The sequence below is a fragment of the Suricata suricatta genome, chromosome 3 (genome assembly GCF_006229205.1).
Source record: "Suricata suricatta isolate VVHF042 chromosome 3, meerkat_22Aug2017_6uvM2_HiC, whole genome shotgun sequence".
Lineage (NCBI taxonomy): Eukaryota > Metazoa > Chordata > Mammalia > Carnivora > Herpestidae > Suricata > Suricata suricatta.
This window is the reverse complement of record NC_043702.1, coordinates 19,960,617-19,983,283: the sequence shown is the minus strand read 5'-3', so window position 1 is coordinate 19,983,283 and position 22,667 is coordinate 19,960,617. Positions and strand designations below refer to the sequence as shown.

The 22,667-nt window shown below is 48.0% G+C and overlaps 2 protein-coding genes across 8 annotated transcripts in view; one reads left to right on the top strand and one right to left on the bottom strand.

Annotated features, from left to right (window-relative positions):
- SMARCAL1 (SWI/SNF related, matrix associated, actin dependent regulator of chromatin, subfamily a like 1) overlaps nt 1-22,667 on the top strand; it is a 60,607-nt gene that overhangs the window by 21,135 nt on the left and 16,805 nt on the right. For 3 of the 4 annotated variants that reach the window (XM_029933875.1, XM_029933877.1, XM_029933879.1), the window contains exons 10-12: nt 1,820-1,885; nt 9,025-9,165; nt 18,471-18,689. In XM_029933875.1, the coding sequence (XP_029789735.1) occupies nt 1,820-1,885; nt 9,025-9,165; nt 18,471-18,689 (426 nt within the window). The remainder of the gene's footprint in view (nt 1-1,819; nt 1,886-9,024; nt 9,166-18,470; nt 18,690-22,667) is intronic. The other variant, XM_029933878.1, reaches the window with a different exon arrangement.
- On the bottom strand, nt 10,980-16,401 carry LOC115287456. Of its 4 annotated transcripts, none has more exons than XR_003906488.1 (3): nt 15,835-16,401; nt 13,961-14,176; nt 10,980-11,672 (listed from the first exon to the last, which is right to left on the bottom strand). XR_003906488.1 is itself a non-coding variant. In XM_029933881.1 (3 exons), exons 1-3 carry the CDS (start codon nt 14,694-14,696, stop codon nt 11,304-11,306), a joined length of 1,026 nt encoding a protein of 341 aa, XP_029789741.1. In that variant the 5' UTR covers nt 14,697-15,825; the 3' UTR covers nt 10,980-11,303. The 4 variants fall into 4 exon arrangements, 2 of the variants coding, with proteins under 2 accessions (XP_029789741.1, XP_029789740.1); XM_029933881.1 differs by lacking the exon at nt 15,835-16,401 and having other exon boundaries at nt 10,980-11,438; nt 11,518-11,672; nt 13,961-15,825; XR_003906487.1 differs by lacking the exon at nt 15,835-16,401 and having other exon boundaries at nt 10,980-11,438; nt 13,961-15,826.

Sequence of the window (22,667 nt, the reverse complement as noted above, 5' to 3'; positions counted from 1 at the left end):
GGCTGGCTGTCGCGGGAGGCCTGTCCATCCGTGAGCTCAGCCGAGAGCCGAGCACCAGCTCCACGCCTAGCCCGGTGCTACGCGCTGAGGATGTGGAGGGAGGAAAGTCAGCCCTGTCTCCCAAGAGAGCAGTCCCGTAGGACAGACAGACACACACATCATTAGAATCCATTCTAGTGCTTTCATAGATGTGTGTATTGTGGGAGCTCAGAGAAGGGAAGAAGGCCTAGTTGCTGACCTCAGGGATCTATTGTCATGATTTGGACGTGAGAACCATACTATGTTCTCAGCCTAGCAAACTTCAATGGTTATATCTTTTTTTTTTTAAGTTTATTTACTTATTTTGAGAGCAAGAGAGTGAGCAGGGGAGGGACAGACAGAGAAGGGGAGAGAGAATCCCAAGCAGGCTTCATGCTGCCAGCACAGAGCCTGTCATGGGGCTCGATCTCACAAATCGTGAGATCATGACCAGAGTCGAAATCAAGAGTTGGATGCCTAACCCACTGAACCCCCCAGGTACCCCAAAGGTTTATATCTTCCCACAGCTGTGAGGGCAATGAGGGAGTCATTTCTGGTCTGGTACAGAATCAGGTGTGGCTTTGAAAAAAATGGTAGCATACCCATAAAATGAAAACATTAAAAGAAGTATCCCAGGATGACGGTGATGGTTCTAACATGTGTAGGATGTGTCAAGTAGGAGATTGCTGCGGTGGAGGTCTAGGAGGTTTTTCCCTACTTTCTCCTCGAGGGTTTTGATGGTTTCCTGTCTCACATTCAGGTCCTTCAGCCATTTTGATCTTATTTTTGTGTACAGTGTAAGAAAGTGGTTCTAACATGTGTAGGAAGAATAATGCCTTCATTTTTTGAGTGTTACCCGGTGTCAGGTACTTTGCATGTAACCACTGATCTTCCTGGTGGCCCCTAAGGCAGACATTCTCTCCATTCCACCACTAATGGAACTGACAGTGAGAGTGGTTACATGATTTGCCCACAGGCGAGAAGCCAGCAAGATGGGGCGTCATTGATCAAAGCTGGAGCGTTATTGATCAAAGCTGGACTCCATCTGGCTTTGGAATTCATGTTTTTTTTGTTTCTGGCTCGACACTTAGCCTGCCATGTGATTTTTGGCAAGCCGCTTACCAGCAGCATTGGTTTGTCTTCAGTTATTTAGGAGCCCTGTCATCTGATTTCAGAGAAATGTTATAAGAAGGAATAAAGTGTCAGCTCTAAGATGTCACACTGCTTAGAAGGGAGTTCAGAGAGAAGCCATTCCTTGTGGTTAGAGCAGTGGTACCTGCTAGCCCACTGGTGTAACGGGTCTTTTCCTTCCCCGTCGTCTGTACCTTCTGCTATTTCTCTCTATAAACTCATCATTCGACAGTACGAGTATTACAGCCCAGCTTTCTAGGAGCAGATCCTATGACATTTGTGGGTTCACCTTAATTACACTCTCCTCTGCTGTGCTTTTGAGGTCCTTTCCCTGTCCAGGGAGCCCCAGGGGGCAGGAGCCAGGCCCTAGCACCTTGCAGCAGGACAGGGCACACAGTGGGCGCACCTTGCTGTAGCACCAAGCACACGTGAGGCAAGCTACCTTCTGACACTTTGTTCGGCGCACCCCGCGTGGACGATCTGGCAAGGGAGTCACTCAGCCCACTTTATAGTCAGAACACTGTCCCCGGGAGATGAAGCTACTTGCCCAGAGTAATGCGGGGAAGCCGAGCCAGAACCTGGATCCTTACCTGGGCCCATAGCTGTCTCCTTGAAAAGGAAACTGCCAAGGGAGGCATCCTCCGCTCAGGATGTGGCTGTTTCTTTTCAGGATGAATCTCACTTCCTCAAGAACGTGAAGACAGCCCGCTGTCGCGCAGCTATGCCCATCCTCAAGGTGAGTCCTGCTGAGAGTAGACTTGGAGCTGGGCCCCACCCAGCACTGAGGTCCCACTCCATTTTGCCCAGGTGGGCAGGGGGTCCAAGGAGAGCAGGGGCTATAGGTCCAAGGCCAGGGGCTATGCATCATGGACATGACTTAGCATTGACTGAGGCTATCACTGTGTAGGGCTTCAGTGTCAGACTTGGTCTTCTTCCTGGCATCCTGCTAAGGAGCTGGTGGCTGGTGCAGTCGCCTCTGACTCTCAAAGATGAAGGCCTATTGAAGGTCATGGGCTGGATAGGGACTGCATTTTAGGTCCTCATCAGGCTCCTGGACAAGGCAGAGGGGAGCCGCCAGCATCATGTCCTCTCAGCAGCTCAGGAGAAGCTGCCTGTCTTCTAAGCCACTGGTGGGGGCCCAGCTCTCATGGTGCTAGGAACTGAGGGAGAGGAGTCATACGGACTTGGAACCGGGCCATCAGGGGTCAGCAGGAGGCACTGGTGAATCTGAGTCAGGCCACCTAAGCTGGTGCCCTTTCCTGGGCTCACCCTAAACCTTTTTTGCTAGAGAGAGGGGCAGCCATGTGCACCCCTTTCTGTGGTGGTCTAAACTGGAGCCTGAGTGCTTTGGCTAGTCAAGCCGTGGCTTCAGAGAAGGCGAGGGTGTGGATATAGTAGCACTTCAAGTCTTTATCTGGAAGTAATCTGTTCCGACATGCAGCATGAGCTCCACGTTTGGCCTGGCCCACGCTCCCATGGCTGTGGTTTGTGTCCCGGCTCTCCTGACCCCGGAAAGTGGGGAGGCCCCCAAGTTCCCTTCCTTCTTTTTGTGGGGAGCTCTTCTTACTGTTGGGGAGCAATACTACAATTAGGAAAGTAGCTTTTTCTCTCCTAAGCAGGTAGAAATCCCCCACAGATGACTTTGGGAGAATCTACTTTGGTTTATGTAGTCTTATACTATATCAAAGCGCCTTGGTGTTGTGCCTGCACTTTTTGTTTGCTTTCATTTGCTTTAGAAATAACGAGTAATATGATATACCTTCCAAAACAGGATTATGTCATATGCTCCAAAACTAATAAAAGTCCTTTCCTTAAAAATCCTGATCTTATGCTCATGTTACCTCTAAATATTTATGGACATACTTAAATGAAATGGGCTTCCCAGAGTGGTGATGTTTCTTTGGGGAGGCTTCAATATGTTCTTTTTTGAAAAATGTTAACAGATCTTCATACTGTGGTTCCAGTATTATAGCCATACCTAAAGTTAAATGTGTACCCTTGATTGTTTAGGGAAAGAAACAGCACAGTATCGAGGGTAGATCATTAAAGGTGTAGTAGGGGAGCCTGTGACCAACCATTGCCTGGCCAGGCACTGCATCCTTGTTTCCAAAACACATGCTTCTGAGCCAGACCTTTTAAAGCAGCATTTCTATCTTTAATATGGTGGGTACATTACGAATTGATATATTTAAGACAAATGTTTTAGCAGTTACCTAGCACAGATTACTCTGCTCTTGCTATAGAACTGGGATGCGTTAACACTTTAAGACAGGACCCACGAACATAGCCTGTTGTTTATGTAAGTGTCCTAAAGCCACTCGCGTGCATAACGCTGAGTTCACAGGGGTCTGGACCGTTGGCCGGATTGAGTGGAGGCGAGGCTGAGGCATTCTGCCTCACACCTTTCATCCCTCTGCCGTGTTTTCATCTAGGCCAGAGTTTCTCGGCCTTGGCACCGTGGACACTGTGGGCTGGATTGTTCTGTGTTCTACAGAGCTGTCCTGTGCGCTGTAGGAAGCTTAGCACCCTCCCTGGCCTCTGTCCACTAATTGTCAGTAGTACCCCCCCCCACCCCTGGATGACAACCAAAATTGTCTCCAGATATTGCTAAGCGTGCTCTTGGGGGGGGGAGGGGGAGCAAATCACTGCTCCCCATCTCTGTTGAGAACCACTAATGTAGGTACTCCAAGGAGATGAATCTAAATATTCTTGGAATAAGGGGAGAATTGGAGAAGTAAAATATGCCCTTGAAAAGCCACGTAAGGGCCTAATTTGGTACCCCCAATTGTTTCTCTAACTGCTGCATCTCCTAGAACTATATTCTGATGATTAATATTTCAAGACAGGTTCATCAAATGTGCGTGCTTAGGTTACATCATACACTCTGTGAGATGGCCAGGCCAGACCACGCCCTGGAAGTGCGGGTTTTGTACATGGTGACAGTGGGCACACACAGGGCACGTGTGGTTGAGGTTGTAGGAAACTACAATCTTGGGAAGTGTGACATCTTTCCTCTCCCACAGCACTGTTTGGGCTACTAAAGAGAGGTAGTTCTGTTTTTATATATCCATGTGTGAAAGTAGTCAAGACCGGAAGCTATGAAGAACAAAATTCAGACCCCCTTTATGACTTCCGTCCGAGAAGACCGCCAGTGACAGCTTGGTTATTTTCCTAACGTGGCAGTTGGAGGATGGGATCATCATTCTTAGTGGCTGTAGAGCATCGTAGTGTGTGGACGCGTCCTATAATTTAACCCTGGGTGTTGGATGTTGTTCTACTATTATAAGTAATTCTGCAACTGAGATCACCCACGTATTTGCAGCTGCATATTTCATCCCTATCTGATGGATTCCTACACGCCAGATTGCTGGGTCAGAATTTCACTTTTTGATAGATGCCTCTGAAGTTCCACGTGGCCAGGCGTGACTGTCTTTATTCCCACTTGGCCCGAATCACACGATCTTCTCCACAAGTTTTGGGCCCCGTTGTTGTCAGTCTCTTGCTTTGGGGCAGCGAGGTATGTTTGATTTATAGTGCTTCTTACCGTCAAACCAGTGTTGGGTTATTTCAGTAGAGGAAACAAGCCCTCAGAATCCCCACCATGCTTTCCTAATAAATACTTGTTTTTCTTTTCGTAGGAATAGAGCCCCTTTTACGTCTCTGTTGATTGGTTAGGTAAAATGAGAGTAGTGGCCTCAAGTGTATGAGCCTTTTCTTTTTCCATTCTCATTGAATGAGTTTAAATAGACAATATGTTCAAAAGGGTGTACAGTGAAAAATAATTCTGTCCCACCTCTGGGCCCCTGACCCCTTGATCTCTGTCTACAAAGGTAGCCTAAGTTACCAGGTTCTCCCATTAACTTCTAAAATGTAGTCTGTGCCCAGTGAGTCTGTGCATCTGGGTTTCTTTCCTCCCTCCTTAGAGTGTTCTACAATCACTCTTTTGCGCCTACCTTTTTTTTCATAATAGACTATCTTGGAAACCATCCCCCCTCATTTCAGATGACGTGAACTCATTCTTACAAATAATATTGTGTTGTATTACTCTACCATAATACATACCATCTGTTCCCTTTTGATGGGGTTGTGGCCAGGCTTTGGCCATTACATAGAGTACTGCAGTGGCCATCTTTTCATACGATATACAAGCAGGTGGTAGAAAACCCAGTCCCTCCGCATCGACAAGAGATGGCTCTTCGCCCCTCTCAGCCCAAAGGGAGAGTTGTGTCTGTTGGAGGGTCTGCTGTCCTATTTGACAAGCCTGCAGGAGGAGTCCCTTGTGGTTCTGCTGTTCTGATATGAATGCTCTCAATTTTAGCACAGAATCCGAAATGAAATTATTGGAATCTAATACTAAAGGTAAAATAGACTATTTTTTCCAGAGGGAAAAAATCATACTTAGTATTTAATTTGAGCATATGTGTTACGTTAGTAATACCTATACCCATGCATGCCTTGAAGGTCAAAACAACATAACTTCAATTAGCTTTAAGTATACTATTTTATGTTTTCTCATACATTTTGGTAGTTTTGAACTAGCAGTGCTATAGTCATGTTCTTCCTTCTTTCTGTTCTTACCTCAGAACAAGTTGCCTTTTCCACAGCATCAGGATTTTATTAGTATCAGAGCAGTGACGCTCATCTGGCTTGAAAGCTCTGTGCCTGTGATGCAGATCAGGTTAGTGTTGGCAGTGGCATTCGGACTTGTGACTGGAGCTGTGTCTGTTTTGGGGAAAAGGCTAGAACCTAGAAGGAAGCCATTTTATATGAAATGTGCTGACCCAACCAGAGACTCGGGTCATTTACGAGGCATAACTAAGTGGTAGGCGGGCTTCTGCTGATCCCTGGGGTGGCCTCTGGTCAACAGGGGCGTAACTGTGCTGTTTGTCTTGGTTTGGTCTTACGTGTGATGGAGAGCAGGCAGACGAACAGAACCTCCATCTTCTGCCCAGATTCCAGCCACTGGAGTTCTCCTAAAGATTGGGATTTCCTTCTTGTTCTCAGGATTTAGATTTAACTACAGATGTTGACTCTTTGGTTGTTTCTTGGGCAGTGACTGTGATCCTGCATTTGTTCTTGATCTGTGTACTGTGTCCCCAAACTGTGTTTGCCTCTCTCCTATTTTGGAAGATTCTATAATGACTTCTATACTCCTGACGGCCTAGCTCTAGTGTCCATGACACAGAGCTCGTGTGTAACAGGGCACTCAGGTGGTGTGGGCTTGACCTGCTTTCGGATGTCACCATCCTTCTCACATTGTACTTCTAAATCCCAGGGGACTCCACCTATGGCCCGAGCTTTATTTAGAGTACCATCAGGAAAACACTGGGCAAGAACTTTGGGCTTTGGGAAGCGTGACTTTTTTCCCGGTCTAGAGTTTTGGTGAAGTATCTTATAACCGGTCAGAATAATTCAGTAAAGCAAGTTATTGGCTCAATTGGGGGGGAAAAAAGACGTAACGATGGAAAGTGAGGAAGAATGCTCAGGGTGTGTGTTATACAAACTTACAATTTTGGTTCTTCTCTTTGCAACAGAACATTCTCTTGGTTTATATTTAAAAATCTATGTGAAAAAAGAAACCTGTGTGTAGGTTATATACTTCGAGTCGGATTGCGTTCTCCTTGGCAAATTACATATATCAACTTGTCCCGCCAGCAACCTGTTGCACAGGGCTGACTGATGACCTTGCCCGTGAGGAAACTAAACCTGCCCTTGAAGGTCATCTGCCCCCCACCCCCCAACAGCATCTGCCTCTGACTCACATGATCCCTCCCGAACACCACATAGAAAGTATCTTCTTAGGCTCCAATGCGGATTTCTTGGATGCCGCTTTCTATGCTTAGCCAGAGGGGTTAACTGTAAAGTGTTCAGCTTAGTGTTGAGTTTGTAATTTTATACATTTATATTTTCTTAAATTGGAAGTTCTCAGAGGTGGAGGGCGACCTATAAATCATGTACAGCTGGGCAGGATTACTGGGTGGCAGCAATGGCAGTCCCGCCGCGTTGGGGCTGAGCAGGGAGCTGGCCAAATCATTCCAGAGCAGATAAGACACTGTTCTGGCTTCTTTTCAAAACTGGTCTTTTTTCTTCTCCATAATGCTGCCTCTGCTCTTTCAACACCCACAAACGTCCATTTTCAGCGGTTTCATCAGCCCTCGTCAGAGCGGGTGTGGGAGAACGGGCTCTGAATTAACACCGTCCAGGGGTCATTTTCCGTCACCTGATTTGTGAGCTGTCTCTGCCCAGGCTCCATCCCCAGGCAATAGCAGTGCCGACGTGGGGAACAGGTTTGGGATGATAGGCTGATTTTCTCTTATTGATAAGACTTCTCATTTTCCCTGTTTCGTTGAAATGGTCTTGAGCCAAGGCAAACAGTGCTACAGACGTCATTCAAGAAGCTCATTGTTATTTTAATGAGTCTGCATGAAACCGTGCAGGAAATTAGAAGGCTGGGTAATTGAACTGTGGAAAATTATAGCTGGAGAAATTGATAGCTCTCCTGTCATAATGGAATTTAGGTATTGGCAGCTGCTGGGAGAGCAAAAGTTCTTCTCGAGAGTTGTATATATTGTATATTTATAAAGAAATGTTTTTCTTCCCTCTGTTGCACCTTTATTTATTTATTTTTATGAGGCGGCATATCCATTTGAAAACCTAATTTCCTCTCCTGGGTGACTTACCGCATGCCTTCCACTCCTGTCGCTAACTCCGGGATAACACGGGGTTTCTAGACAACTGAGCTCCGTGGTAGGCTTCCTTCCCGGAGCCGAAATGGGTTTTACCTCCCCTTATTTGGGCCACTCCCTGCTCTAATACAGTGGGGAGTGTCTCCTTTTCTCTTCTCCCCCCCCTCCCGTCTTCATAGGAGGTGCAACATTTCCATCTGAACTCCTTGGGGTCAGGTTGGTGTCAGGGTTGTGGGGAACTTGCAGTTCATCATTGGAATAGACCATTTATTTCTGTCCTCTCCACTACTGAGCAGGTTGCCGCAGACGTGGGCTGAGTTTAGGGTCAATGGATCTGGGTCCCACTTTTTAAAGTCCTTTTTAACTGCAAAATAAGCTAAATCAGGGTTCTTGGCTCAAGGCGTTGTGTCGCTGAGTTAGAGACTGCCTTTTTTTCCTCCAGAGAAAATCAGTTAGAGGCTTACTCACAGGCCACTCCTGGCCCTTCCTCCTGTCCTCAGTGTCATTATCTGGTCAGAAGTTCAACTTGGGTGTCAGAGATCAGAGAGCCCCTCTGGAAAAAGGTCAGACTTACTGCTCTCTCCCCAACTTCCACTTTTAATCCTGGATTCTTTGAGCTTCCTCTGACCTCCCTTGGACACTGGTTAGCTGAATATTTTTCAGCATGCAGTGAGTATTTATAGATCGCTTGCTTTGTGCCGGGTACTGTGCGACAGAAGATAAAGGTGGACACAGCCCTGATCTTAAGACGCTTGCAATCTAGTGAGGGAGACAGAAAAGGTGGAATTCAGGATAATGTGCTAGGTCCTGATACGGCTGGGGGGCAGGGGGGGGAGCAGCGCTGTGCCAGAGGCAGCCCAGGAGGTGGCATCCAGCTGCTCATGTGGGTCACACCGCGAGGCTTGCGGGACTTGTGTGTTCCTCTTCCCTGGCCACGGCACTTTTGCTTGGAGCTCCTGGGTGTGGCCCAGCCTGCAGCGTCTTAGGAATCTAGATCTCCCTGGGTTCTGAGGAGTAAACTGGAAAACTGCCAGCAGTCAGAGTGCCCGGGGAGGGAGAGCTGCTTCTGCTACATTCCAGGGCAATTTGCTGTTCCTGGGGCACCCAGCTCCTGTCCCAGTGGGCATTTGGGATATTTCCCATGTGCTCCACTGTGCACTCTCAGCCCCTCTGACTGTTTGTTTTCTAGGTTGCCAAGAGGGTGATCCTACTGTCTGGCACACCAGCCATGTCCCGGCCTGCAGAGCTCTACACCCAGATCATCGGGGTCAGGCCAACTTTCTTCCCTCAGTTTCATGCATTTGGACTTCGCTACTGTGATGCCAAGCGGGTATTTATTCTCTCCTTCCCTCTCCCCCACCCATCCCTTACCCTGATTTTGAGATTTACCTGTCCGTTCCTTCTCATTAGCCATGGTTATGATCAGAAGCACACTGGCCAGGGAGCCAGACCCAGATTTTAGTCCCACTTTGTTCCTAACTCTGACCTCAAGGATAAGATCAGTCCCTCCTAATATTAATGCTTGTAATTCCAGGGTGGTGTTTCCCAATAAAGGGAGCAGTGGCTGATGCAGAGGTGCACAGAACTCTGAGAAGGGCATCTAGGCGAGCTAGGGGTGAGGCTGGGGCAAAAAGGCAAGAGAAGCGTCAAAACCAGTGGAGAGGAGAGTGTGATCTGGAGTTGCTTGGGCAGGCTCTCATCAGTCAGAATGTTGACTCAGGACAGTGAGTTGTGCCTCCTCAGTGGGCCAGCGTGTGAGCTACGGATTATCCCTGTGAACACAGGGCCAATGGAGCCGGTTCCTCTGGACCCACACTCTGCACAGCTTCCGTCTCCAAACGTGGCAGAGGGAGCCCTGTATACACGAATGCCATTACAATCAAAATCTTGATTTTTTTTTAAAGTTTATTTTCAGAGAGAGAGAGAGCATGTGTGCACACACCTGTATAAATGGGGGAGGGGCAGAGAGTGAGGGAAAGAATCCCAGGCAGGCTCTGCATTGTCCGTGTGGAACCCGATGCAAGGCTCGAACTCAGGAACCACGAGATCATGACCTGCGCCAAAACCAAGAGTCAGACCCTCAATTGACTGAATCACCTAGATGCCCCAAAATCTTGATTTCTAAGACCTTGATTTTTTTTTAATGGGAAAAAAAGTTTATTTAATGACATGGGGAAATACAAGAGTGGGGAAAAAAGTAGGAGGCAAAAATGTTCCCCATGATCCATTCATTGATTTGTTCTCTCTCCCTCTTTCTCATTATCCCAGTCTCTACCCCTGACTCTCCCCTGCACCTCTCTTTCATATATGATCGGAAGATAATATACACGAAATACCATACCAGAAATGAAATAGTTTTGTGAATGAGAAAAATCAGCATTTTTTAAATGTTTACATTATTTACCAGTCCTACATTCCTCCTGATGGGCCGTGGAGCCCATCAGTGTTCATCAGTCTGATCAGGCCAGCCGGGCACAGGGCACCGTCCTCAGCAGAGGCTCCTAACTAGAGCCTTGTCTCTCTCCTGGTCTGCAGCCGTGCCTCCCTCCACGTCAGCAGTGTGTCCTGGGGGACTCAGCATGCTTCCTGAGCTGGGGGGGCCCTCTCTGTGTCAGGCATCCATAAGCGGCTTGGCCAGAGCCTGTGCACATTTCCAATGTTCTTCCCCAAAAATAACTCGAGAAAGGATGACCCAGAAAATCAGCTCCTCATTTGCTTAGGTGTTCATTTTTTACCTTTTGCAGCTGAGCTGTTTTCTTCTGGATTTGGGCCCCTTTCTCTTGTGGCTTTGGACTCCTTCTTGGCTCTGGTGCCGTCTTCTCCTTCCCCAGACCCACCTCCCCAGACCCATGGCTCCTATGTTGGCTGGCATGCCAGGACCTTGGTTGGCTGCGGGGGATGGAAGCAGAGTCCTGGCTGGCAACCTCTCTGGCAGTTGGGATGGGAGAGGGGCCGGCTGGCATCTCCTTCCTGCACCCCTAGTAGCTCCCTCTGAACCAGGCTCTGGAACTCCCACAACCTGAAAACCAGAGGGAAGGGTTATTAATTTTTCTTTCTACTCTGTTTATGAAACTGGGGCCAGGGCATTGACTTTATCCTTCAGCGGTGTAAAGTTGCAGATGTGGTACAGAAACCGAGGCCAGGTAAGGGAGTAAAAAGCCTTTATTGGGAGCCCTCCTGGGCAAGGTTCACTGCTCCATACAGAGAGGGGCCAGGGATGTTGCACCCAGGGATGGGATAAAGCATTTTTATGGGGCCGGATGAGCAGGGGGTGTCATGAAGCAGCGGCTTGCCCATATGCAGTAATTTTGGTGGCTGTTCCTTGTTCCGTGTGAGGACTGTCAGTTCCTTGTTCCGGGTGGGGCCACATCAGGTCAGTGACATTGCCCTCGTTGTTCTGGCATCTGAAGGTCGAACCCGCCTCCACGGCCAAACATCCCGACCTTTTTGGTATGATGGGTGCCGGACTCAGATCTGGCTACTTCCTGCTGGAGAGGGGCGATGTGGGGGTTCGTCGGTGGCCGGGATTTCAGTCGGGAGGCGGGTACAGAGATGTAGTAAGAGCTGATTGACCGTGACTCGGAAGACTTCGAGGATCCATTCCTGGAGAAAGTTTAGAGTACAAGGAGCCAACAGTAATAGAAAGCACAGGATTAGGATGGGTCCTAGAATTGGTACCAACCAGGTTAGGAGAGTGGAGTGCCACCACTGAGACATGTTGTTGGCGCTGTTGGAGGTCCTCTTTGAGTGTTGTTAAGGTGTTAATGTTGGTTTTTGACCATCCCAGATTCGTTGATGTAGTAGCAACATTCTTCCGGAGGAAAAGGCAGGTTTTATCTGCGGTGAGGAGGTCAAGGGCACAGCGATTTTGAAGGGCAACCTGGGCAGCCGAGGTGATCTGGTGTTGGGGGGCGCCGGGGACTCTGCTGAGGCCTCAGCTGTTAGCTGGAGTTTTTCAGTGAGGTCTTTAGAGGTACTGGTGGAATGAACAAGGGCCCCACTACCCAGCCCTGCGGCCATTAGAGAGGAAGCCAGGGAAATCCCGACAAGATGGGTAGAAAAGCTGCTTGTTTGGACTGGGTGGGGTCAGGTGCGGTGAGGAGAGGAGGAGAAATTCAGCTTGGCTATATAGAGTGAGTTGGGGAAGCAGAGAGTCGGGAACTCACAAGAGGGTTTGGGTTGAGCTGAGTGTTTTAGAGAGGGTGCCGAAGAACCCACCGGGAGGTGAGTTGAGCTGAGTGTTTTAGAGAGGGTGCCAGAAGAACCCACCGGGAGGTGCGTAATGGGGAGCTAAGCTGGTAAGGATGGTACTGCAGATGGTCAGGTCTGTGGTTGAACAACAGACAGGAAACTGTAGACTTTGGGGGTTTTGGAGTAGGGGAATGTTTTGAAAGTTAGTTTGTGGCGGCATGGGGGCGGATGTTGAGGGAGTGAAGTTAAAGGGCAAGGGCAGGGAACTGCACTTAAAGTGGGGGAGATTTAGGGCCGCACACATAAAGCAGTTGGAAAGGTTTGTCATGCCAGTGACGCTGACTAATTGGGTCCCCCGGTGAATTAAGGCGAGCCAAGAGAAGGGGTCCCTCTGGTGGTCTTCTTTGGAAGGGGGGCGAGGCTGTAGGTTGGTTAATAAGGCCTCTTCCTGGTGCTGGATGGCCTCAGGTTGGGAATCGAGGGAGGAAAGGACTTCGGGGATAACCCATGTGTATGTTCAGAAAATTTTGAGGGAGCCCAAAGGGCAATGAGAGGTGGCACACCTGTATACTTTGGCCTCAGCTCCTGTAGCCCATCTGGCATCCCGGGGTCAGGGACAGTTGGGTAGTAAGTGGACTTGCTGCGGGTGGGGAGTTGGTATCGGTGGTGATAAATGCCCCGGGGGTCCGTTACGGTAACATGGATTTTGCAATAGGAGTAGGAGCAACCGCCGTTTGGACTCACTCAGTACGGCAGGTCTGGTCTGTCTGGTTATAGACAAAACAGACCACTAGGTCAGACCATCCCCTGGGAACTGAGGATTGTAGGCAGTAAGGGATATGATGTTTCCAGGAGATCTGGAGTGCCTCAGAGACCAGATAAATAACCTTGCCCCTTGGAGGTGGGCGTTAAGGAGATTCCTAGGTAGGTGACAGTGGGAGTGCACAGTTGAGCTTTAGATGGAGAGACGCGGTACCCCGTGTGCCCAGAAAGTTTAGGAGAGAGGCGGTTCCCTTTTGAGAATATCGGAGAGAAGGGCTACAGAGTAAGAGGTCATCCGCGCACTGGAGGAGGGTATTTGGCTCTAAGTTATAAGACATAAGGTCGCTGGCGAGGGCCTGTCCGAATATGTGGGGGCTATCCCTGAATCCTTGGGGTAGGGCTGTCCAGGTAAGTTGACCAGAGATGTGGGTATTGGGGTCCTCCCAGGTGAAGGCAAAAGGAAGTAGGACTCAGGGTGTGAAAGCACCATAAAGAAGGCATCTTTGAGATCAAGAACAGTAAAGTGTGAGGCGGAAAGGGGAATAGGAGACAGAAGGGTGTAAGGATCGGGGCCCGGGGTGTAGGGGTACTACTACCTCATTTATGAGGCAGAGGTCCCGGACCAACCGGTAGGCCCGGGAGGGTCTGCAGACAGCGAGAATGGGAGCACTACAGGGAGAGCTGGCTGAGATAAGGAGTCGCTGTTCTAAAAGGCGGGTAATGGTTGGTTTGAGGCCCCGTCTATGGGTTTCTGATGTGGGGAATTGGGCTCTAGAGGGAAAACCTGTTTAAGGCGAATATGGAGAGGCTGATGGGAGGTGGCGTACACCAGTTTGGAGGTGTCCCAGACAGATAGTCAACAGGGTCGGGAAGGGATGTGAATATTGGGTTCTGGAGAGAGAAGAGGCATTAGTAAAAGAGTGGTTTGAGTGGGAAGGGGGCAGATACAGATGGAGGCCCCCAATTTCTGGAGGAGATTGGGTCCCAAGAGAGGAACAGGACTCGACTGAATAAGAAAGGAGTGAGAGAAGGGAAATCCGTCAAAGGAGCAAGAAAGTGGAGGGGTGCCATCAATCCCTTTACTGAGATAGGTGAAGGGAAGGCAGGGCCCGAATGAGATGGCAGGATGGAACAGGTAGGCCCCGTGTCCACCAGAAAAGAAATGGACTTACCGCTACCTGGAGCGTTACCCTGGGCTCGACGAGGGTGAGGGGGGTCCCCAAGTCTGGGCTTCATCAGTCGTCCGCCAACCCGAGGCGTTCCAAGTGAGGGGATTGTCTGGTCAGTCGGTCCTCCGCGTGGAGGCGCCGGTGAGCGTCTGACTGAAGGACAGTCTGACTTCCACTGCCCCATCTGTCGGCAGGCTGGACAGGGTCTGGTCGGGGTCCCTGGGTTGGGGCATTGGCGGGCCCAGTGACCCTCGTTGCCGCATTTAAAGCAAGCCCCTGGCGGGGTCAACTTTATGGGGACCCCCACTTGTCGGCATCCGGGGCCTGTCAGCCTCAGGGCCCCCACCAAAGCTTGGGTTTGGAGCGCTACCTTCTGTTTCATGCGAGACTGACGACGGGCTTCAGCCGTCTCTTCTTGAGTGTTAAAAACTTTAAATGCCAGTTTCAACAAATCTTGTATTGGGGTCTCAGGGCCCACCTCTGCCTTTTTTAGTTTTTTACGGATGTCTGGAGCTGACTGGGTAATAAAGTGCATAGCGAGGACTCTGGCTCCGGCGTGGGAGGTGGGGTCAAGGTGGGTGTATCGAGTAAGCGCCTCAGTGAGACGGTTGAGGAAGATCGCAGGGTTTTCATGGGGACCGTGTAAGACTTCCCTCAGCTTAACAAAGTTAAGCACCTTGTTGGAGGCCGCCTGCATTCCCGCCAAAAGGCACTGAAGCATGCAGTCCCGCCTCTGCATCTAGTCCTGCCTGGTAGTCCCACCCAGGGTCTGCTGCGGGACGGCCAGGGCCCCCACTGGCATGGTAGGATCTGTGAGATGGGCCTGGTCAGCATGGGCTCGGGCTGCTGCCAGGATGCGGTCTCGTTCCTCAGCGGAGAGGGTGGAAGCCTGGATGACAAAAATGTCATGCCAGGTGAGGTCATACGCCTGCGTGAGGTAGCGAAATTCTTTGATATAGGCCGCCGGATTGGTGGAAAAAGACCCCAAGCGCTTTTCAATTTGGAATAAGTCTTGGAGGGAGAAGGGAAGAGGGATTCGGACTACACCTTCTGCTCCAGCGACTTCCCTAAGGGGACGGACGAGGTCAAGCTCTGGGGTTGTTTGGGAGCGGGTTCGAGCGGCCACAGGTGAGGCGCTGGGAGCTGTAGGGGGGCTGATAGGGGACTGAGAGGGTGGGGGGGTCGGTGGTAAAGGAGGTGTGGATGGAGGTGGGGGGATCGGGCCCAGGGTGTGGGGGTGGTGTAGGGCAGAGAGGGAGACGCGACGGAGCCTTAGGGGGTTCGGAGAGAGGTGATGGGGTGATGTCGACCTCTTCGCTAAGTGGCTGAGGAGTTCTGGGGTTGTGGAGCATAAGGAGCAAAGAGAGGGGCGAGAGCGTAGATCCCAAAAGGCCCGTATGTATGGGACTTCAGGCCATTTCCCAGTTCTCTGGCAGAAGTTGTCCAGATCTGTTAAAATTTGGAAGTCGAAGGTCCCGTTGGGCGGCCATTGAGACTGATTGTCTAATTTGTAAAGGGGCCAGGCCTCAGTGGAGAGAAAGGTGAGGCGATTTCGTTTGAGGCCCTGTGAAAACCCCAGGCAGTCAAAATTAGCGAGAAGACAGCCCAAGGGGGTTTTTGGATCGAATTTAGAGTGAGTTGTTCCCATGGCTCCTTTCACCCAGCAAACGGAGACAGACGATAGAAGTCCCTGAGTCTGTGACACCGGTTGCGGACGGGGAGTGGGGGGGTGGGGGGAGGAGAGAGAGAGTGAGGCAACCGAGCGGTGGAGGACTAGGGCCGGGCTCGGAGTCAAAAATGACGGGGGATATGCCTGAGGCGGCCGCGATGGGGGCCAGGGGTCCCCGGGAAGGGCGGGAGGCCCGGGGAGAGCTTACCGCCCGGTGGCGAAGTTTGAAGAAGTGAAGTGCTCGTTGAGGTAGGTTGGGGACTCAAGCTTCTCCTGGGTTTTGGCACCAAATGTAAAGTTGCAGATATGGTACAGAAACCAAGGCCAGGTATGAGAGTAAAGCCAGGGCGAAGTTCGCTGGTCCGTAGGGAGAGGGGCCAGAAAAGTCTTGGGGTGGGATAAAGCATTTCTATGGAGCCAGATGAGGGGGCGGGGCGGGGCGGGTCGTGAAGCTGCGGTTTGCTCAGATATGGTAATTTTGGTGGCCGTTCCTTGTTCCGGGTGGGGCCACATCAGGTGGGTGACATTGCCCTTGCGGCGGGCGTCTGAAAGTCGCATCCGCCTCCTCGGCCAAACAAGCGGCAGTCCTTCATCTGGCAAAGTCAGACTCCTCAGCTGCTCACCTCTGTTCCCACGAGGGTCCACGCGGCCCTGAATGAGAATGGCAAACACCGGCCCCCTCTCTCAACTGTAGATCACTTCTCCTTTTCCCCAGCTGTTCTGCGGCAACTTCATGAACCTTGACGCCACATCCTGAGCTTCCCCTGACTTCTTTCTTGTGGGTGGGGCCCCTGCTGCAAAGGCTCCAGCCAGACTCTAGGACCTCCTGTTTTGTGATCAAGTGACGTGTACTGAGCCACTATTTGCATGGAAGATGCTGACACATTGGAGAAGTGGCTGCATGCCGTCTTGAGGAAAAAGCCTTGCTATGCAAGTTTGTGATGTAAATAAGATCGGCTGCCTTATTTTTTAAAATGCTTCTTTCAAAAAACTTTCAAGTACTTTAAAAATACCCACTTACATTCAAACAAAGTGCTTATAATGTAAATTGTAGTGCTTTGCAAAGTTAATTGCAAACCATTTTTAGTTGCTTATTGAGGCAGGAAATTTCTGTTATTAAATGTATTTAAAGCCATACACTTCTTTAACGAAACCTGGAATGCACTTTCCCCGTGGATCAATCCACATTAGATTCTGCATAGTTGTCGTGGTCCCACAAAACTCCTCATGAGTGATTTGTGCTTCCGTCCTATTTGTAAATGACCCACTTTCTGAAAAAGACCTTCTCTTCCTCAGCTATCTGGGCCCATAGTGGAATGTTTAGCTAATGATAGGGGCTGAAGACAATTCATTGCCGTTACCCCCAAACTGTCCCTTCCTGTGTCCCCAGTCTCTGTCTGCCGTCTCCCCAGTCTTCACGCCATCCCTGTTCATCCTTTCTCTCTTCATTGCACGCCCCCCAACAATCAAGAAAACAAGCATAGTGCCTTTCCTTCCTTCCATGTAGCACAGTGCCTGCTACATGATAACTTTTCCATAAAAGCTTGTGGGATTGTGAATATTCCAAATTTTAAACCTTTAGTATTATTGGGTTTTAATCTACAAGATTAAAAGCTGACAATAGTAGCACTTAGGAGCATGGTATTCAGATTAATTATGGTATTATCCACGTGTATCAGCATGACGTTTAGTTAAAGCAGCCAGTGGGCCAGAGCTGCTTTGTTGTGGTTGTGGCTGTTGTGGCCAGCTTCTTCCATTGAGAGAAGCTACTGAAAAGAATGCCCCTTGCTGAGCTCCTTTTTGGCCCCATAGCGTGAAGGCAGTTGCTGACCCTTCCAGGTGACATCAGGGTAGGTTTTTTTTTTTTTTTAAAGAAGCAGCAGTTTTTTATTATTTTACTTTGTCTTTGACAATCTCTTCCTGTTCTCTACGTAGCATAGATTAATAGACACCCGCCATATCTCCACAATGAGAACCCAGGTCCACTGGCCCTGGAAAATGAACAAGCCTAGCTTCTACTCGAGGTGTTTCATGGTCCAGGGGAGGCTGAGACAGGAGAGGAGACAAGCAACTGGAAACCTAAGGCAGCAAACACCATGGTTCCCTGATTTTCAACATCAGTTCTTATTTCCATAAGATTGTTAGTGAAGGATAAGGTTTTCATTTTAGCATCTTACCTAGCTATGTGACGGGGAATAGATATTCTTCCTCACTGCCTCTCATGTGCTACTAAGTGAAGAAACCATTTTTATGAAGGACTGCCTGGGGACCCTGAAACCCACCTCTGGTCTCAGCCACACTGGCAAATTCCTGTGCTCTGAGTTCCGGCCTTCAGTCCCACCAGCAGCAGCAGCACCCGTGTTCATGTCCCTGCACTTGGTTTTGCTGGTGTAGCCCATACTAAGAAACAACAGCCTCTTAAATCCCAAGGCGTCCCATCAAATAAAGATATTACTGATAATATGATTTGTTACGTTGTGTCGTGAACTCTAGGAGAAGCCCTAGGGAAGATGATTTCTTTATTTAGAATACAGGAATAGTCTGACAAGCTGGGTGCCTTATTTGCCTTTGAATGTAATGGATACCAGACCTCTTGGCATCTTGCATTTGCTGCTAGAAAGTGTAGCATGTCGAACACCATCATGTGTGTTCACTTCATTTCTTTCTTTTTCTCTTTTCCTTCGTAGTTCCCATTTGTGTTCTACGAGGTTTTATTCATCACTTAGAGCCACTGGAAGTTCTCTGAACGAAGCCACAGGAAGAGACGGTTGTGAGAAGGTTGAGGTCACAGCCTGGTTACCTGGACCTGGGAGAACCTAACTGAATGTGTGTCTCCCTCCACAGCAGCCCTGGGGATGGGATTATTCAGGTTCCTCCAACCTCGGAGAGCTGAAGCTCCTGCTGGAGGAGGCGGTCATGCTGCGACGCCTCAAGAGCGATGTCCTCGCCCAGCTCCCAGCCAAGCAGCGCAAGATGGTGGTCGTGGCCCCAGGCCGGATCAGCACCAAGGCCAGAGCTGCCCTGGACGCCGCGGCCAAGGAAATGACCACCCATGAGAAAACGGTGAGTCTGGGGCTGGAGGCAGGGATTTGGAGGTGTCCACAGCTGTTCCCTCCTGGGAAGGGCCCTGTGGAGGTTACCCTGAGTCCTCTGAGCTTGTCTTTCCATGACCTCTTCCCACCTTTCTGGACAAGGATGGTGAGTCCATGACATTTCTCAGCCTACCTCATCTGCTTCCAAAACCTCTTACTAATTTGCGGTTTTATGCATGTGTAGATACTGTTGACAGATGGTCATAAAAAATAAACGCCATGGTAACTGCAGAATGGTGATACATATTCTGAATCCCTCAAGGAAAGTTGGAATTTTGTTCGGTGTATTTCGAGAATGCCTTAGTCTAGTAACGGTTACTCAGTCTAGTAACAGTTAAAAAATTAGTCCTAAGCATATTTGATATCTATGTTAACACTCTGACCATCTCATGTTATTTCAGTCAAAATAACAAATTGACATTTATGTAACAAAGTCGAGTTTTCAAACCCTTTTAACCTTTTATCTTTATTACAGTCATTTATGGTTGGCAAGACGTTGGCATCCCCATCTTACAGGAGGGGAAACTAAGGCTCACAGAGGTTGTGATTTGACCAAAGTCTTCGGGCTGCTGTGTGGCAGAGCTGAGGCTAGACCCAAGCCTGTTTACTCCCATGTTTTAATGGTGGTTTCATCTTTTCAAAAACACTTTCGTATCTGTCTTTAGTGTCATACTGTGCTAAGTGCTATAAGGTAATTTATACCAGCTCCGTTTCTGTCCTTTTGAGATAAAACCTTGCAGTTTTCATTGCCAAGAAAATAACAGTTATTGACATTTTTTGACATTATCATAAAGCATTATCTGGGCCTGTTATTACCCTGTATAAAGAAACTTAGGTCCAGATGAGATCCCAGACTTCTGAGAGGGCACAAAATAAATAAGAATAACAAGAGGCAGAATGCATGTGGGTTTTTTTATGTTATTTTACCACGCTATGAGCAAGACCAGTGTGTAACTTTTAAGAAACAGAGTATAGCGTGAAGGAGGCACTGGTGAGCTGTCAAGTTGTTTAATTTATGCTGTGTTACATCTAATAATCTGGGTGGTCTGGAGGAAGTGGGCAGGCATAATTTCTTTGCTGTGGGGTTTTCTGGCAAAGTTCCCCGACAGCGACGTGGACACACAGCCCAGCCATTCTGAAACCGTATTTCAGTGGAACCATGAGCAGAAGCAGGTGTTCTTTTGCTAAAATCAGCATTGGTGGTCTTTTTCTGATGTCTAGAGATAAAAATGCACTGAATGGAAATGATTTTTCTCAGTTTTAACCTTTTTCTTATAATTTTCTTAGAATTTTAATGCTTATTAATGATTGCCCATGAGTGAAACTCTATTGTCAAGAAAACCAGTGCACAAGTACAACAAATATAATATTAATGGGAAAAATTCAGATGTGTGATAGTTTTAGATGCAAAGATCTGACTGTGTATAAACATTCTATATTTTAGTTCCTTGTGTGTATGGTGGAAGTAAGCCTATTGCTATTTCATGGAATTACCCAGAAAACCCCTTTGCCTGTACCTGGCCCCCTTCCGAACCAAGTAGAGAACACCCAGTGTAGACAACAGCAAAAGCAGTCAGTGGGCATTTGAATTGAGGAGGAACATCACATTGCCAAGCAGCAACTGTAAATTATGCAATATCACTAAAAAGAAAAAGAAATAAATCGAAGTATGGGAATTTTTAACTTTTAGTGTAGCAAGATTTGAAAGTATTTTTTTTAATTTTTACCAGCTTATATAGTTCTTTACATTAGGTGATGACGCTCTTTCCAAAGATGATTTCAGATATAACCTGAAAGTTTGAGCTCTGAGGTTACCGGGATAGTGTGAAATTGACAAGGCTACACCAGGGAACTCAGGAATGTTGGGTATTTTTATAACTTATGGTGACTATGTAAATCACCTAAATTCTTTGGCATAGTTTGATATTTTCTTACCTAAAAGGGGGAGTCAGTACTGGCCTCCTAGGCCTGGTACTGGAAAAGTACCTAAGGACAATGTCAGTTGCTCTGAGTCCCTTCTGTTGTGTGATTGTTGTCCCCGTACCCTTCTTCCCAGAGTCTTAACACTGTTGAACAGATCATGACAAGCCTAAATTGCAGCATAATTCAAGAACCCAGCAGAGAAAGAGCCTAGAGCTCTTCTCAGTCTAGTGCCTAGAGCTGCTACATTTCCTTGGAATCTCAGAAAAATTAAGAATTTGTCCCTAAAAAAGATAAATTTAGTTGGTATAGATTACCTTCAGCATTATGCTGAAGCCAGTTACTAGAATCTTTCTAGTGACAAGATAAATCCTTGAAAAATTGGTTCCCTTTTGTGTTCTTTAATGTCAGTTCATTTCTATGATGGAAAATCCAAATAGAACACGAATTCATGAGCTTTGCCCTTTGGACCGCCAGAGCCTTTCTTACTCCAAACCACTGTGTCCACGGTAGATCCAGTCAGAGGCACTGCCCCCAGTGAGCCAGTGTCCACCAGGGGTGAGGCCAGGTGGCCACTGGCCTCCCTTCCAAACCCTGGCTGGCTGTGAAGTCCTGAGTTGAAGAGGGTAAAATGTTCAGGGATCATGGGCTTTTGGTTTTAGTCAAGTAAGGAGGCCTGTGAATCTGCAGAAAGGTGCCCGCCCATTTTTATAGTTACCTCGTGGCCCCAAGTTTCCCTGCCGTGTTGTGATTCCAGTGGTTCCAGCAAAGCACTGCCAGCCTGTCAAGAAGCGATTCTTTGTTCCCTCACACCTTCCCATCTGGAGGAAGACGTTTTTTAAGAAGCTTTAAACCACAGAAGCCAAGGCGAAGCGGTCCATTTATGAAATATAATGTACAATGAAAGCTTTCTCTTATTTTCAGCTGAAATAATAGATATCTCTTCACAGGCTAAGAAAAACTGACTCTAAGTCTCATCGGCTTTTGTCTATAGTAATGTTTTGATCAGCAAGACTAGGCAGAAAAATGGAATAAGTCTGTGCAGACTTCCTGGTGACAGTGTTTCTTCACCCTCTACCGTTTGATGATACATTCAAATTCCAACATAAAAAATAAATTCAAAACCCAAGTGGATCTAATTTAGTACAACTCAAGGACACAAGAACAGAGAATGCAGGTTATTTAAAATTTCCTGGCCCACTGCTGGTAAATGAAGTGAGATCATTAATGGACCAGTATCATGTCTACACAGTTTAGGGGAGGTTTGGGGCTTTTCTTTTTTTTAAGATAAAACTATTGATTTCACCTACAAAAAATGCAGTAGCTATCTATTGCCTAAAATCTGAAAAATAAAAGTTCTTATAAGAAATATTTATTGTTTCTTATAGTATAAAAAAGAGTCACCCATCCTTTATATAATTTTGGCATATGTCATTTGGGTAGTTTTTTTATATAACATATGTCTATTTTGCTTTAAAATATGTATTTACATATACACTTATATAGGGATATATATAATTTACACGTGTAATAAGTAACATACTTTATTTTTTAAAGTTTACTTTACTTATTTATTTATTTACTTATTCAGAGGGTTGGGGGAGGGGCAGAGAGAAGAGAAAGACAGAATACCAAGCAGGCTCCAAGTTCCAAGCTGTCAGCTCAGAGCCCAATGCGGGACTTGAACTCACGAATCACGAGATCATGACCTGAGCCAAAGTCAGATGCTTAGCCATGCTGACCACCCAGGCGCCCCAGATGAGTAACATATTTTATTTTTATTTTTTTTAATGTTTTATTTATTTTTGAGAGAGAGAGAGAGAGACAGCGTGAACAGGAGAGGGGCAGAGAGAGAGGGAGACACAGAGTCCAAAGACAGGCTCCAGGCTCTGAGCTAGCTGTCAGCACAGAGCCTGATGCGGGGCTCGAACCCATGAACCAAAAGATTATGACCTGAGCCAAAGCCGGACGCCCAAGTGACTGAGCCACCTGGCACCCCAAGTAACATATTTTAAAAGCAGAATGGCTA

Bases quoted from the DNA above. Each gene is read 5' to 3' on its own strand.
- LOC115287456 (XM_029933880.1), bottom strand. From the start codon at position 14,696: ATGCAGAGGCGGGACTGCATGCTTCAGTGCCTTTTGGCGGGAATGCAG. The intron at 11,673-13,960 runs GTAAGTCCATTT...TCCTCACCGCAG, and splicing joins GGGTAACGCTCCAGGTAGCG to ATAAAACCTGCCTTTTCCTC.